Here is a 15,593-nt window from a genome sequence, read left to right on the forward strand (position 1 = left end):
GCCTTGCCCTCATTACTCATTACACACATACTCAAATGTGCTATATCCCAACTATATCCCTAAGCAATTAGTTGCTCTACAATATCATGGGGCTGGTTATTCAGGCAAGTATTTCATATTTTTATTGGTTTATTCGGAGCCCTGTATGCAGACCAAGCAGCAGCAAACACAGCCTCAGCAAATCCCCAAGCTCCTCCACAGTCAGCAAAGTAATTGGGGAGGGAGTCCCAGAGGGTCCCCGCACACTGCTGAACCCTTTTCTACCGACAAGTTGAGATGGCAATGGAAGTAGATAGGAGTCAGTTTGTGTGTGTGTGTGTGTGTGTGTGTGTGTGTGTGTGTGTGTGTGTGTGTGTATAGATGATATAAGTACAGGAGGTGGCTTGAGTACTTTGTGTGAATAGGTCTGCAGTCTTTAGAGACTCACTGGTTGGCTGGGAAACCATCTGGTTCCCCAACCCCCCAGCTGCATTCTCTTTTCTATGGGGATGTCAATTCTGCTCATCGTGGGGTGGGTGGGTGGGGGTTGCTGTCCGTATGCCAATTTGAGTGTCCCAAGTGCTGAAAATTAGTTAATTAACTCTATCTCTCACACAGAGAGAAAGTTCCTTTGTAAGGAATTCTACCATTCATCACAATCCAACTGTTTTATTCTGAAGCGTTGCCAACTATGAGCTTGTGAAATTAGCTAGGAATAGTTGAATGTGGGATAAACAAAGCCCTCTGAGTGAATTCATAATATGAAATATAAAAGATAAAAAAACACGGAAAATAAATGTTCAAGCTATATTCAGAATGTGACGCCAGACCTGAAAATGAACCATAGCATCCAATCATAGACTTTGTCTGCAATTCAAACCTGACAGATAAGATTAAGATTATGAAATGAATTTGATTTAGACATGCATTTATTGATTTTCCAACGTTGCTGTTACGGCTGTCTGCCGTGAAGCACAAGATGTCAGTGTGTGTGTGTGTGTGTGTGTGTGTGTGTGTGTGTGTGTGTGTGTGTGTGTGTATACACATATATACAAAAAATACATCACATTAGTGTGTCAATTTTGTACACTGACTCTGTGCACCGAGATAAAGTGGTCATATCCTGAGGTGATGATAAAACGAAGGTGGGTTGCATTGCTTCCATTTAGCTGAAAAATAGGGAAAAAAATAAAGACATGTTGTTGTTTTACCTGTAAATTCTATGAATTCATGCGTTTTCACGTGATTGTTTTCATTTCGACTTACCGAAATAGTATTTGACTGAAGATGTCCCTCCGTCTGTTCAAATTCTACAAGACAATCAGCTTGTTAATCTCAATTTGAAATGTTTGAATGTGCAAACAAACAGGAATAATGGTTGTTCCTTTTACCTTGCTCTGTAACGGACTCAAATTGAGAAGCATTTTGTGAGGTGTTCTTTTCTATCTTTAGATGCTTAACTGCAAAAGAAGAAAATAAAATGGTTGATACAAAAGGGAACTAAATGAATATATATAACCACCGCCACAACTATTGGATGAATTTGACATTTTTCTGAAACATTCATGCTTCCCAAACAATGAATCCTAATGATCCTTTCCTTACTTTCTTTTTTACTAGCGCCACCATGAGGTTGAAATTTGTGGTTTTGAATAAAATGTCTCAACAAATCAGCCCAAATTCAAGCCTCCCTCGGGACAAACTGTAATCACTTTGGGAATCCCATTTCCATTTCCAGTGCCACCATCAGGACAAACAAGACTTTGGTTTATGACACAATACCAGCAAACCTTAAGACGACACCACCAGCCTCAGCTCTACTTTATAGTGATTGCTTATTAGAAAATGTTTGCGGTAAACTACCATGGTGAACATGGTATAAACAAGTGCAGCTTGTTAGCAGTATCATTGTGAGTGATGCCTTTTTTACGCATGCATTCTTATGGGGTTCAAATGACTATTCAATCACTTCTTATCCAATATGTTTCAAATCAATCGGTAATTTTAAGAATGCAAATGGAAATTTCATTAAAAGAGTTTGATGAACTCTGCACATTTGATTAGAAAAATGTCCCTCTGTCCATCCTTTCATACATCAGTTATGATCCGGTTGATAAATTAAAAATGTATGTTGACTGCTAGGGCGCTGACACATACATTCACTATTAACAACAGCAGATTTAATACATGCACAGAGTTATAATGCTATAAAAATGAGCAAGAATGTGTTATGGATAGTGTATGCATGTGTGACACTGTTACACATGCATACACTATAAAATATATGTATGCATGGCCGTTTAGGGCTTCCGTAGGATAGTGTATGCATGTGTGACACTGTTACAGCCCCCATACCATTAGAGCTGTCTATCGTCACAGCAGGAATGTTCGTGGTTTCAGCAAAACGGATGATGAACTCTTGAGGAAACATCCCGGTGGACATCCAGAAGGTGTCCGTGTTTCTGGGTGAAAGAGAAATATCAAACCTCAAACGCTATGAAGCCAATATGTTTTGAGTTTAAATAGCGTCAAATAAAGTGGTTATTTCACAGAACATCTAGCATCAGAGACCACTCACCCGTCGGTGATGTTTTCCGGTGGGTGATTCTCATCATTGGATGTAGCCACGACAACTTTGGCACCCAGAGAACTAAGAGAGGAATCGATCATCTTCAGCGACTCGAACAACAACGATTAGGACTTCCGGTGCTGCCCGGTTGAAGAAAAAAAACACAGTAGTTTCTAAAAATAAAACACCAAAGTCTGTTTTGTTTGTAGGTCTCGGACAAAAGTCCACCAACTAAGCTAGTCTAGCTAACGATACTGCCGTTGCCAAGCCAACCACTGCGTCGCAGGATATATACGTCAGCGTTACGAAAGTACGTCACTATTTCCGACGCACGTTGCTAGTTAGTCGGCTAGCAGTTAGCAGTGAGCGGTGAAACATGGCGAACGGCTGTAAAGACGCGTTGTTTTCTCGTGGAGCTGGACAGGTTAGTCACGATGCACTAGTGAATATAAGATGACAACGTGTGAGGTAGTTTGTAGGCTGCTGTGTGGTTAGTTAATATGGTGAGCTAGGAAGCTAAGCTACAAACGAGTTGGGCTAAGTTGGGTGACAAAGAGGAAAAGCAACAGAAAAATGAAACCATAAAACGGCAGTAAACGTGGCGGGTTCAGTCGGTCGAGGTATTTTATATTTCATTATTTTAATACAATGTGTTAAAAACTAGCGGACATCGCGAGTTAGCTTATGCTACTCAAAGATATCTGTAGCATCCTTTCCACGGTGCTAATGTAAACATGACGGGTCAGAAGTCAGTTCGACTGCAAAACAAAATAGCTCACCTTAAAAGAAATGTATGTGAATTGTTTGTTAAAGCACCTTCTTCCATCTAAAACTGTTCTCTTTTCCTCAGAGTGACGATTCGGATATATGGGATGACACGGCACTGATTAAGGCGTATGACAAGGCAGTGGCATCATTCAAGGTACCAAAAAAAAATGGTGCTTTGCAGAATGTCCGTTTGTTTTTTCCACTCACGCCTCTGCTCTGTGCTTCTGTGTGTCAGACTGCACTGAAGGGTGAAGATGAGCCGGAGACCTCCAAGAAGAACCAACCAGGGAAAAAACGCAAGAACAACAAAAAGAACCAGAGCAGGAAAAGAACCAACGCTGCACCAGATAAAGAGGTGCCTAGCTGGAGTTTGTGTACACAGATACATACTGTTTGTAAGGGTCTCAGTGACGGCACTGACATGCTGTTTGTGTGTCACAGTGGCAGGTCGGGGACTCGTGCAGCGCGTACTGGTCAGAGGATGGCCAGCTCTATCCAGCCACCATCTCCTCCATGGACGAGAAGAGAGGCACGTGTATAGTGGTTTTTACAGGATATGGCAACGAGGAGGAGCAGAACCTTGAAGACTTGATTTCAGAGGGTGACGAGGGTGAAGAGGAAACGAATACTAAGGTACAGCCATGCAATTAAATCATTGCAAATATGCAATATAGTGGTGTATATTTATTCTTACATTACTACCTCTTTAACAGGTTAATTGTGGCTTATGTTGCAGTTCTTTAGTCAATTTTGCTTGGTGGTGTATTTGAATTATTCCCTCGTGCGAAAGATGTGATGTTGTGTCCAAACAGCAGTATTTGACGGCGTGACTGAAATGTCTTAGCTGGTTCGATAAACCCATTTCACACATGCGACTTAATTTGCAGATGGCTCATCAACTTTAGATTTTGCTGTTCTCTGTGAAGCGGAGCTAAACTAATTTTCTTTTTCATTCAATTAAATCACCTGGAAATGAGCCAACTCATACCTGGTAATATTTGTATGACTTTTACTCGATGAAGAAAGGCAGACTGTATCGGTCTGCTATGTATGAGGCTAATTCACTCTTTCACCCTGCAAATATGCACACCAGAAATGAGAGCGTTCAAAATGAACAGCATGTGAGTAAAGGAGATTAAGTTATAGTTAAGTTACCATTGACTATCTGTCATTTTAGTTTGTTTTTATTTGGGTGCTATAGACTGAACTTAATAGTAAGCAATTACTGACAGATGAGATCAATTGTGCAAAGTGACATAAATGTCAATTATAGTAATTGATTTTTTTATCCAATACTAACTCCTGAAATGCAATTCGCATAAATTTAAATGTCACAGTGCAATTAGTCCAAGGATTTATTAAGTAAAACACTTTTTAATGTGGAAAATAGATTAATTTGGCCTTAGGTAATTATTCATTTCTTCAGGTTTTGCTCGTACTCTTTTGCAAATTCAAATATATATTCAGGAATACACAATTCTTTACAGCAGACCATACTATGACTTTTTTAATGACATACTTTTCTATTACTTTTTGTTGGATGAAAATGACAAATTAATATACCAAACATATACCAATATGTCTCTGCAATTAAGGTGAAGGAGGCAGAATCGTCAACAGAGGAGAGTGACCGGTCAACCACACCAAACCATCACCAACAACAGCCGCACAGTAAACCCCAGAAGCCCAAGGCCCACAGAGAACCTCCTCCCACGTGGGCTTCTGGTTTTCCTGGTTTTCCTGGTTTTCCTCCAGGTCCACCTCCCACGCATGCTTTCAGACAGGTAAGAAGAAAGACCCAGATCTCCTTTTCTTATAAGTCGGCACACACTGAACTGGTAATAGACTATTTTCATACATAGTAGTGCTTGAATTTAAATGTTAGAATTAACATTAACAGTTTAGACTTAATAAATTCCTTGAGACGTTTGGCTCTTTGGCGAATACTAAAATTAAACTTCTCCAAGTTGGCATTCATAGCTGGGAGATTGTATTGGATTCCAATTCATTTAACTGGCATTTATATTTAAAGCTATATCCTCTGTATTGATGCAACTCTGTATAAAGTCATAAAAACAGGAATGGTAAAATATGTTTTTAAAATAATATAAATTGTGTTAAGCCTTTGTTGCACATAATGTGTATGGATGTTGGTGGGATTGGAAGAACTGAGTGAGCCTCAGATTAATTTAATGTGTGGTAGAGTTCACTGAAGAGGGTCGTTAAGGCCATTAACCTCAAGCCAAATGACATGGGGTACTATTTGTGTCCACAGTGTGTTGTTTCCAACTCTATTTTCATCCCTATCTCCTACAAAATTACCTTCCCGTACAACTAAACTCTCAATTACATTTCCAGGGAAATTGTTTTATTCTCGATCAAATAGTCACATTTTTAAACAGTTTGAAACATACGGTTAACAAACGGAACAAAACATTCTACCAAACAAGTACTTTTTGGGGTTTATTAAGAAGTATAATGATTTGGCTTAAAATAACTACGAAATTGAAACAAATCAAAAGTACTTTTCTATCTTCTCCCAGGGTGGAAGCAGACGATCTGCTGATCACGGGCCCGTACCTCCTTCCTGGCCTCCCATGATGCCGTTTGGTCCACCAGTGAGTTGGAATATATCCGTCCACTAATTGGAAATGCAAAAGCTGCAGCAGCTACTGTTTTTACTTGAGCAATTGGTTCTGCAATGTAAATGTAAAAAAAAAGCACACAATAACTCATTCGGTTGGTAAATTGAGAAAACGGTCAATACAGCATGTATTTGAGCTTCAGCTTGCAACATCTGCATTGTGATCACACTCTCTCTCTCTCTCTCTCTGCCTCAGATGATCCCTCCGCCTCCACCGATGAGCCCCGACATGGTGGATGACGAGGCTTTGGGCAGCGTGCTCATCTCCTGGTACATGAGTGGATATCACACGGGATACTACTTGGTATGTGCACGGAGGCTCCCTTATTATGGGCTCTAAAAGGGATTTACAGCTTTTTGTTTACAGGTTCAGTCTCTGTTATGCTTCTTAGCTAGAAGAGCCTTTTCATCAAATTCCTCCAGCTGCATAATGGGTGGCAGTCCTTGAAGCTGTATTCACGTCATATTCTTTTTTACAGGGGTTAAAACAAGGACGCAAAGAGGCTGCAAATTGGTCGAAACTGCGCCACAAATGAAATGATCAACTCAACGTTTCATAGTTTCGGTTTCTCGAGGAGTCACCCGGAGCAGCAGCAGCAGCCCTCCCCGTTGTACCGATGTGTTTTCTTGTCTCAATGAAATGTTATCAAGTGTACACGCCGTGAACAGAACGTTCCTCGGATGTCAAAGAGGATTTTTTTTGTATTCTTTGTAAATAGATTAAATAAAGGCCATCAGAGCACAATGGACAACTCGCTCCAGATTCTTCTTTTCTGATATATTTTTGTCATTTACGTTACTAATTAGCAAATATGTGACAGACTCGATGATGTGTGGTTGTAATAGCAAATAATGTCCAGCAGAAGTCAGACTCGTATAATGTATTGATATAATGGGGGGGATTGTGGCATGAATTCATAATGGATCGTGTGTTTAAACTTGTGTAGAAACAAAGCTGAACTCTCTCTGCTTCTTATTGTGCGTCTGCAGTACACTTGTATCTCCTGGCATGCTACGAATTTGATTGCGAGCCAGACTTGATGCTCGCTCGAGGCTCTCTGGCGCTTTCCGCGCAGTTAATTCAGAGAATCGTTCCAGTATATGTGTTGCGTTTCGAGCTCTCCCGTTTTTTTCCCCCTGAGGTGCTCCCTTGCCTACCACGTGCACCGCAGGATCGCATCAATCACGTTCTCTCACATCAAACCGGTGCACTTTCAGAGCGATGGCAATGCAAGGCTTCAACTTCACACGGCGTGACACAATAGGCTAGTTGTGCAGTTAAATATTGAGTCTTCAAGTCGACACGTTGAGATCACTGAAAGATATTTTGGTCTTAATGTCCTCCAGACTTGCTTTAAATGCAGAATAAAGGATGTTTACAGGTCAGGGAACACTGAGGTGTTTTACTACTATTGGAGCACCGATGTTTTTACGGTATTCTTGTGTGGAATGTCAGCGAGGGGTCCATTACTGCCTGGATAACTGGCTCTGCACACCCGTTGTTTATTTACAGAGTTCTGTCCTGAAAACGGATCCTGGAATGGTGCAATTTTTAATAACGCAGGAACCGTAGAGGAAGTAGAGCAAAAGTCCTGCATGTGAGTGAGTGTATATTTAGAATCCAGAAAACCACATGTAATTACAGTGGGATCCGCTACAATCATCCTGCTGAGCCTCATTCCATGAAAAGGAAACCAAACAGATTTCCCATATTTCCTATAGTGGTGATTTGCTGCCCGTATTCTCCCATTCCTCTGGTGTTAAAGGGTGGACTATTGATCATGCACTGAGTGTGTGTGTGTGTGAGAGGCAAAGAGAGAATAGGGTTTTGTGGTGCCATGTAACCACATTGTCTCCTGTTTTTTTTATATCATGTGATCTTCCCCCAGCTGCTCCATAGCTATTGCTCTCTGAGTGAAGAGCGGCCCCTTTGTTTGTGCACCGACTGTGGTCGGCATTTTATAGCCCACTGTGACTGTGCCAGCGTTCACGGCCGTGTTTGATTCTCACTGCAGCAGCAGTCACTTTTTTGTTTCGTCTGTTCGTGTGGGCAAAAAAAAGGGAGAAAAGAGGGACGGTAACAGGAGAAAAATGTAGTTTATGGGATTTACAAATAGAATATGCACTTTAAACGAGGGGTGATAAACCAGACCTATCTTTTCCCCACAGATGGATTTAAAATCTGCCACGGCAAAGGCTGCACATAAGCCCCCTTGCCTGCCTGACTCTGCAGCACTCTGAGCTGCCCGAAGGGCTCGACGGAGCCCAGCGAGGAGTTAAAAGGGGGTCCGACCTAGCTCGGGAAAGCACCGCTTCCCCCCCCGTGTGGCTGTCTACCCCCTACTGACCAGAGCTGCATGAGGCGTGTAAACATAATCTGCATTTCACATAGTCCCTTCGAGGAAACAGACAGACATCCAAGCAAGATCACATTGTTGCATGAGTTACAGCGCCTTCAGCTGTTTACTCAAGCCCCCAACATCAACAAACATCCTGCTGTTAAATAAGAGACTTGGGGTGGGGGGGGGGGGGATTAGAGAAAGGGACTGCACAAGCCCCTTTCCCTTTTTCCACAGAGCACCAAACACTCATTGCAGAATTACATTCATCGTTGTGTGTTTAAGATTGTAATGCAAACATCCTGAACCCATTAACGGAGGGGGAGGTCGGGAGGTCAATACGTGCCCAAGTGTTGTTGCACCAAACTGGTAGAAACATAGAAATACAACATTTATATTTTGTGTTCTTTTCCAAAGAACACAAACAAGACTTTTATGATTGGCAGGCAGACAGCAGATTGCCGAATCAAGGCAATTTAGGATTCAGGAACAGAAATGGAGAAGAAAACAAGCTGATGCCAGACAGTGGATTTGTTTTTAAGTTAATTGCAGACCCAGTGTTAATTAAAGCAGTTGTGTGGTAAATTGTAGGGAAATCACAGTGAACAATGGCTCACAATTACACGAACCCAGATGCAGACTCATCTTAAAGCATTGATTTCCAGCCTTGCATCATTAAAGGCTTTTTGTTTTTTACTGATCTGTGGCTTTTGTGTCATATCTCGGATAGTTTCATGTGATGCGCCGGGTCATGGTTGGAGCTACACGGTGTCCGAATGTGCAGAAATGAGATGAATAGAGATGTTTTGCCATTGAATATTTCTTGTAACATCACCAAACTGAACACCGAGAAGAATAGAATAGAGACTTTTTGTCGTTGGAGTGTTTTCAGGTAAAGTTTCAGTCGGTTCAAGGCTGTGTGTGAAGATCTGATACGTTGCTTAAAAAGAAAGTTAGAGAATGAACAGCCACACACACACACACACACACACACACACACACACACACACACACAGACAGAGTGTGACAGTTAGTTATGGGTCTTGAATTGGATGCAAGTCAGCATAACTCTATGTGGATGTGACCTCTGCCTTGTAGAGACTGATCCTCGGTGACCTCCTGACCTTTCAGAATTCCACTCACAGCAGAGACCAGCAAAGTCCCGCTGCAGCCACAGATCACGATTCACATCCGGGCCCCGTTTTCAGATGCTCACTGATCAAATGTTAGACCATAAAAACAAATACCCAGACTTTACATCCCCCCCCCTTAATAAGCTGCAGTATTGGTACCAAAGAAATTCTCAGAGGCCAACAAAGTAGCAGATAAGCATCACTTAAAGCGTATTAAAAAGCTCCTTTGACGGGTCAAGGGAATTGTTTTATCTGATACGCTCGTTATGTGATAGATTTAACATCGTCATCACGCTGGTGGATTCACCATTCAAAGACACCATTCAAACATCTCTTACACCCGCGTGACCTTCAGCTTCCCCCGACATTATCAAACGTTTTCAGGTTGAAAGCAGCTGTCGCTCGATGGAGTGGTCCAGCCCTCGGAACGTGATCTGCATTTCAATAACTTTTATTTATAAGGAACCTTTTTACATGTAGCTCATTTAACCCAGAGTGGAGAAATTGTACGGTAAGCTTGATTTACAGCACTAAGTGCATTCCTAGTGTGGAGAAATGCTCTCAAGTCGAATTAAAATGATTGTTTTTATCAATTTATTTTTAAAATTCGGAGTGGCAGAGGAGGAATGCATGTTGTGGCTTTTCTGCTTACAGGCTTTTATTTTGGAATTTATATACAGATTGAAAAAATAAAAGCTGCACATGTTTTTTGGGGAAAAACAAAAGGAACAGGTTGTAGTTTCATCATTCCTCCATCACTGCTGACTGGCATAGTAGATCTCTAGAGGGCATAGACGCCGGTAGGGGTCTCCGGAAGCAGCCGGACAAAGTAGGTCCCAGCTCCGCCACATGGGGTGTCACCGTGTCAAACTCACTGCGCGCACAACAAGCAGTGTTTGGGAGGAAAAGTGAAAAGTCAGCTGTGAAGGGAGACTCTTTTTTTTCGTTCTCCCTGCGACTTCAGATTCCGGGCTCGGACATCAGAAAGAAAAACGACTTTGGAGCTTGTGTTTAAATCTCTCGGGAGTTCCTCCTCCTCCTCCTCCTCCTCCTCCTCCTCCCCGGTGGGACGCGTTGTTGTTTTTGTGCCACCTGGATCCGCGACGGGCAGTAGAAAAGTGGTGGAAGCGTCCGCGGACGGGACTATCTTCTTGGAAGGGGAGAAGTTGGCAGACAAGCAGAGACGATGTTTTGCCGAAATCAAACGGCGAGAGCGACCGTCGCCCGCGGCTCTGCCCTTGAAATGGAGATACGGCGAGGGAAGTTCAGAAAGAGCGTTTTCCTGGACACATCACAGGTAGAGCAGCTATCAGCACACAACAAACACACAACAAACACACAATAAACACACAACAAACACACAGCAAACACACACACAAACACTCTGTCTGATCTCTCTCTGCAAACCAACTTATTTGGCACATTTCTCATCTTGTTCCGCAGCCCTTTTTGAGTGTTTACTCCACTTTTGTGTGATTTTTTTTTTTTTTTAATTAAAACTGCACTTGAGAGCCACGCTGCTGCGTTCACGTCCTCAAATTAAAGCTGTTAATTGCTATAAAAGTACTTTGCATTTCTTGCTCGACTCCAAAAAGCAATAATATCCCCACTGAGTCTGCTCCTCTCAGTGGTGGGCCGAGAGTGACTTCAGTGTGTGTTCAGTTTAATATTGTAGTGTTTATTGTATCCTACTTATTGTTTTTATTGAAAAAAATCATATATATACTAGTTTTCTTCTTCAGTAGATGTGACAGGCTTGGTACGGGTGCTGGAGATCCTTGAGGACACTTGGATTTAAGTGTGGTGTTTTTCAAGGTTTGAAGAGTGCTTGTATTTAGAATAAAGTGCTTGAAATGCAATGACAAATGACATAACACAGAGAAAAGGAGATCTCCACTGATCTTCCAGCTAACTACTGTATGTTGTGTATAACGTGGAAGCTTTTCACATCTTATATTCACTATTCTCACACACTTTCTTTGAATAACAATTTAAAAACTGCTCTTTTTGTGAAGCACTAGGTCAACACATCCGCTTGTGTTCCCTTTGAACTGCTTTACTTTTCGTCTGCAGCATGTGGACACACAGTCGTCCGCGGGGGAATAGTTAAAGAAAAAAAGGCATCCCAAAGTTGAGAACTAGGTCAGAGCTGTAGCCTGTCTGTACATCCTCCTCTCAGCTGTTTATCACTGGATTACAACCGGTGCTCTTCATGCATGTTTCCCCTCTCTTCCTTCCAAAGCTCCCGTGTCAACATCTGCTTCACATTAGCCACCGTTTGTTGTCGGCAGAGCAGACAAGCCTTTATAAGCCACTTCCAATCTAACCTCTAATTATATATTTTTTTTTTACTCACAGGCCACTTTTAATACTGTTTTGATGGAAAGTCCTCCCTTGGATTCTCTTCCCCTCTCTCTCTCTCTCACACACACACACACACAGACACAAACAAACACACAGCCGTGGGCTGTTGGCGTATTACGTTGCTTTGCGCTACAGATTGCTGGTATTTGTTTATTCAGTCAGAAACATGTTCCAGTTTTTTAGTGTTTGTGTGCGTTTTGTACACAGCTTTCTGGAAGCTCAGAGGAAGGCTTTGGTGATGGATGAGTGAAAGGAGTGATGTGTGTGTGTGTGTGTGTGTGTGTGTGTGTGTGTGTGTGTGTGTGTGTGTGTGTGTGTGTGTGTGTGTGTGTGTGTGTGTGTGTGTGTGTGTGTGTGTGTGTGTGTGTGTGTGTGTGTGGAAGAGATGGGATTCAGTCGTAAGAGGATATTTTTAAAGAACGTTAATGGTGCGATATAGCATTTGGAAAAGATAGAGTATTGATTCTGTCCCTCTCCTTCCCTCTCTGAATCTCTCTTGCTGTGTTGCCCATGTATGTGTGTGTGTGCGTTTGTGTGTGTGTGTGTGCGCGCACTAGTTGTTTATAGTTCATGTCACTGGGAAAAAGACACAGTCGCGTTGATGTGCAGTCTGAGCATGGCGAGCTCACATGAGCTCATAAAAGGCTAATAATACAGAACACCTCCTGGAGGTGCCGTCATGTTAATGTGCTGTACAGTGAATCAGGCGAGGAGTCAATGATGTCGTGTGTTTTTTAGGAGGAGGAGGGGGGGGGGGGGGGGGGGGGGATGTCCCCCACAGCGTTCAGTGTTGTCATGTGTAATATTTATTTATGGAGTTATTTGGCCAGCGGGGTCGAGTGATGGTTAGAAGAAGGGAAGCGTAAACAGATCGGACTACTTTTATATTGTTGTGAGGATAACGAATGAAAAAGAACACGCTTGTCTTTAAATGAAGCTTCACAGACATCCCACCTCTAACCCATATTACTTCCCCCCCCGTTTAGTGTCCGTATTAGTTATTTATCAGGGTAAAGACTTCCCCCTCTTTTCAAACAACAACAATCATCGCATCCTTAACTGTGTAATCTGCTCTCCGCTGGTTCTCATACAAGATTAATTTGTGTCTCTCGCCTTTGTTGCCAATGCTAATGATGCTCTTTCAGGGACTTTTTTTTTTTGCCTCTGGGCTCTCAGTGTTAGGACTCTCTCAGAGCCGCCGTTGGAACCGCTCTGTGGCATTTCAATGAACCAGGCTGCCTCGCTGTGAAAGCACCTCCGTTTGGCCCCCCCGTGCCAGGGGATATCGCATTTGTTTTCGCGTGTGCATTCATACGAGCCAACATTTGAGCCTCTTATGTAAATGTGTGTGTGTGTGTGTGAAGGTGGGGTTTTTTTCTGGAGTTTTCTTTCGGTCAACGGCAGGTTATCAGAGAGGGAAATGCACAAGGCTCAAACAGCTGATAGAGTCTCCTTTGTTGGACCTGAAGTGAGTTGTGCCAAATCGTTTGTATGGATGTGGGCGATGGAAACATAAAGTTCTGCATTAAACACATATTCACAGCCATAAACCGTTAGCTTAAGGATTAAGTGTTTGATGTGTGTGTTGTTAAAGTCATGTTTGTATTGTTTTGAATGAGAGTCACGATGAGAGTGTGTGTGTGTGTGTGTGTGTGTGTGTGTGTGTGTGTGTGTGTGTGTGTGTGTGTGTGTGTGTGTGTGTGTGTGTGTGTGTGTGTGTGTGTGTGTGTGTGTGTGTGTGTGTGTGTGTGTGTGTGTGTGTGTGTGTGTGTGTGTGTGTTAATGAGGCTGGAGCCAAGACTGCTGTTATTAATCCAGAGACCACATTACCAGACTTTGGGGATTTCTGCAGACTATGTGCCTAATTACGGCAATCAGTTATGCAAATAAGAGTTTAAAACATCCAACTGCCTGCAGTTTGACGTTTACACATTCCACATCCTCGGCTATAGTTATTGTTTCCGTGTGAATAAAATACAAGTGTCTCGGCACTATCTGGAGACGTGCTGCCAGTCTGTCTCGCTGTGGTCCGGCTCCACGTCGTTTCTGCTGCGAGCCACGTCACAAATTGACAGGACAATATGGTTTTTCAGAAGGAGCAGAGGATTACGTGCTCACACGGCGTACGTCCAGAAAGCCACTCTGCAGCCGTCCTGTCGATCCTCCCGCCCGCTGCTCTCAGTGGGAGAGGAGAAGACATCTGCTTTTGTACATCCCCTCCTCTCTGATCCACAAGGCCACCAGTGTGTTTCTGCACTCTGCTCGCTCTCCAAAACGCTCCTCGGCTCCGTCGTTTCAGAAGCCACCCAGGCATGCAGTGGGAGCTGGTGAGGTTATCACTACGGAGGTGGGGGTGGAATGTTCCCTGTATTTCAACGCTCTGACTTATGTTTAACTCAAGGACACTAGTCCACACCACTGTGACTATAGCACCAGGCCAGGAAGTGGTTAGGTGTGTGAGCGATGGCACACCCATCCACCCACGCTCGCTCTCCCAGCCTGCAGAGAGTGTGTGGCAAGTGTCTGTGCCTGCAATTTCTGTTGAGTAAAAAGCTTTAATAGCGTCGGGCTGCGGTCGGGTTGGGTTTTTGGTACTCGGCCCTTCTCCACACTCTCACCAGTGAGGATCCAAACCGGGCATTCTAGTGGCTTTGGGGAAACGGTGGATGCTATGGGTGTTCCCCCTTTGCTCAGCATATATTCACCCACCCTTACAAGAATGTGCCGGTCACACCAGGGGTGCGGGAGTCCAAAAGAGGACGCTTGCATTGGAACGTGGCTTGGAGAAATGTTTCTCCATATACTGATCTTTTGGGTGAGGGGAATAGGTTTGCTTTCATCAGTAAATGACAGCAGCCTTCTAGTCCTGCAACCACTCAAAGTGCTTTCCAGTGCACGTCAACGTTCACCCACTCATCGACGATATAGGACTTTATCAGGGATTGGGATACAAAAAAAACAATGTCATATCACAACGGAAGTCATCTCAGGACACAAAATTTCCAGAGTGAATACAATTTAAAGTCCCAACATCACCCAGGGGCAAGCGTTACAGCGACAGTGGTGAGAAAAAACTGCCTTAATAGGCTTTTAGGCATAAATCTGGTGCAGTCCAGGCCCTTGGGTTCCAACTGTATTTGGTGTTTGTAGTAGTATAGTAGTAGTAGCATTAACAGTAGTGGTGGTATTAACAGAAGCAATAGTATCAACAGTAGTAGTCCATGGCAATCACAATGAGTTGATCATGGTGAATTTCCATTATTGGGATAATCGCAAACATCACGAGTCATATTTCAAAAAACGCTTTTATCCTTTATCTATGCAGGAAGACAGTTTTTTCACATAATAGGAAGCTCACTAAAATATGTGTTTTTAATTGCCATTTTTAGAGTCATAAGCATATTTTGATCGTGATGCTATTGTGAATCGTGAATTATTTTATATGAAATTGTCATATGGTCCCCTGCCTAATCTTGCCTGAGGACCCTTTTAAATACAGACTGGAAGAGATGGGGATCGAATCCCCGATCTTTTCGCTATAGCTCCCGCCTCAGTGGGAACTGAGATACCATCTAACTGATTTCCCAGATGCTGGGATGTATGCCGGTCTTCTGGAGAGGCCGACCGCGCGCTGTAGGCCTCCTCTCAGTGTGGCTCCTGCTAGTGTTTAATGTGGCCTGGCAGAAAATCGTAATGAACTAAACCTCTTTATGTAAGCGTTATGTTTGCCTCCCCACACCGAGGGAGAGAGGTCTCGTAGATGTTGCTAGGGCGACACCTCAGCCGGCGAGGGGAAG

The 15,593-nt window shown here is 43.1% G+C and overlaps 3 protein-coding genes across 4 annotated transcripts in view; 2 read left to right on the forward strand and 1 right to left on the reverse strand.

The window, feature by feature from the left end:
* Positions 1-488: 488 nt before the first annotated feature.
* On the reverse strand, positions 489-3,462 carry hspb11 (heat shock protein, alpha-crystallin-related, b11). 2 transcript variants are annotated; one of them, XM_084025768.1, is made up of 6 exons: positions 3,328-3,462; positions 2,558-2,629; positions 2,335-2,441; positions 1,371-1,439; positions 1,246-1,289; positions 489-1,148 (listed from the first exon to the last, which is right to left on the reverse strand). In XM_084025768.1, exons 1-6 carry the CDS (start codon positions 3,372-3,374, stop codon positions 1,056-1,058), a joined length of 432 nt encoding a protein of 143 aa, XP_083881894.1. In that variant the 5' UTR covers positions 3,375-3,462; the 3' UTR covers positions 489-1,055. The 2 variants fall into 2 exon arrangements, with proteins under 2 accessions (XP_083881894.1, XP_083881895.1); XM_084025769.1 differs by having other exon boundaries at positions 493-1,148; positions 2,558-2,688; positions 3,328-3,426.
* smn1 (survival of motor neuron 1, telomeric) lies at positions 2,841-6,737 on the forward strand. The gene is made up of 8 exons (XM_084025767.1): positions 2,841-2,972; positions 3,399-3,470; positions 3,552-3,671; positions 3,758-3,949; positions 4,912-5,100; positions 5,860-5,934; positions 6,157-6,264; positions 6,440-6,737. Exons 1-8 carry the CDS (start codon positions 2,925-2,927, stop codon positions 6,494-6,496), a joined length of 861 nt encoding a protein of 286 aa, XP_083881893.1. The 5' UTR covers positions 2,841-2,924; the 3' UTR covers positions 6,497-6,737.
* A 3,785-nt stretch (positions 6,738-10,522) lies between these two features.
* The window catches only part of rtkna (rhotekin a), a 52,662-nt gene continuing 47,591 nt past the window's right edge, over positions 10,523-15,593 (forward strand). Inside the window, exon 1 of the mRNA XM_084025761.1 lies at positions 10,523-10,729. Coding sequence (XP_083881887.1) covers positions 10,619-10,729 — 111 coding nt within the window. The 5' untranslated portion in view covers positions 10,523-10,618. The remainder of the gene's footprint in view (positions 10,730-15,593) is intronic.

The sequence above is a fragment of the Eutrigla gurnardus genome, assembly GCF_963514095.1.
Source record: "Eutrigla gurnardus genome assembly, chromosome: 13".
Taxonomy (NCBI): Eukaryota; Metazoa; Chordata; class Actinopteri; order Perciformes; family Triglidae; genus Eutrigla; species Eutrigla gurnardus.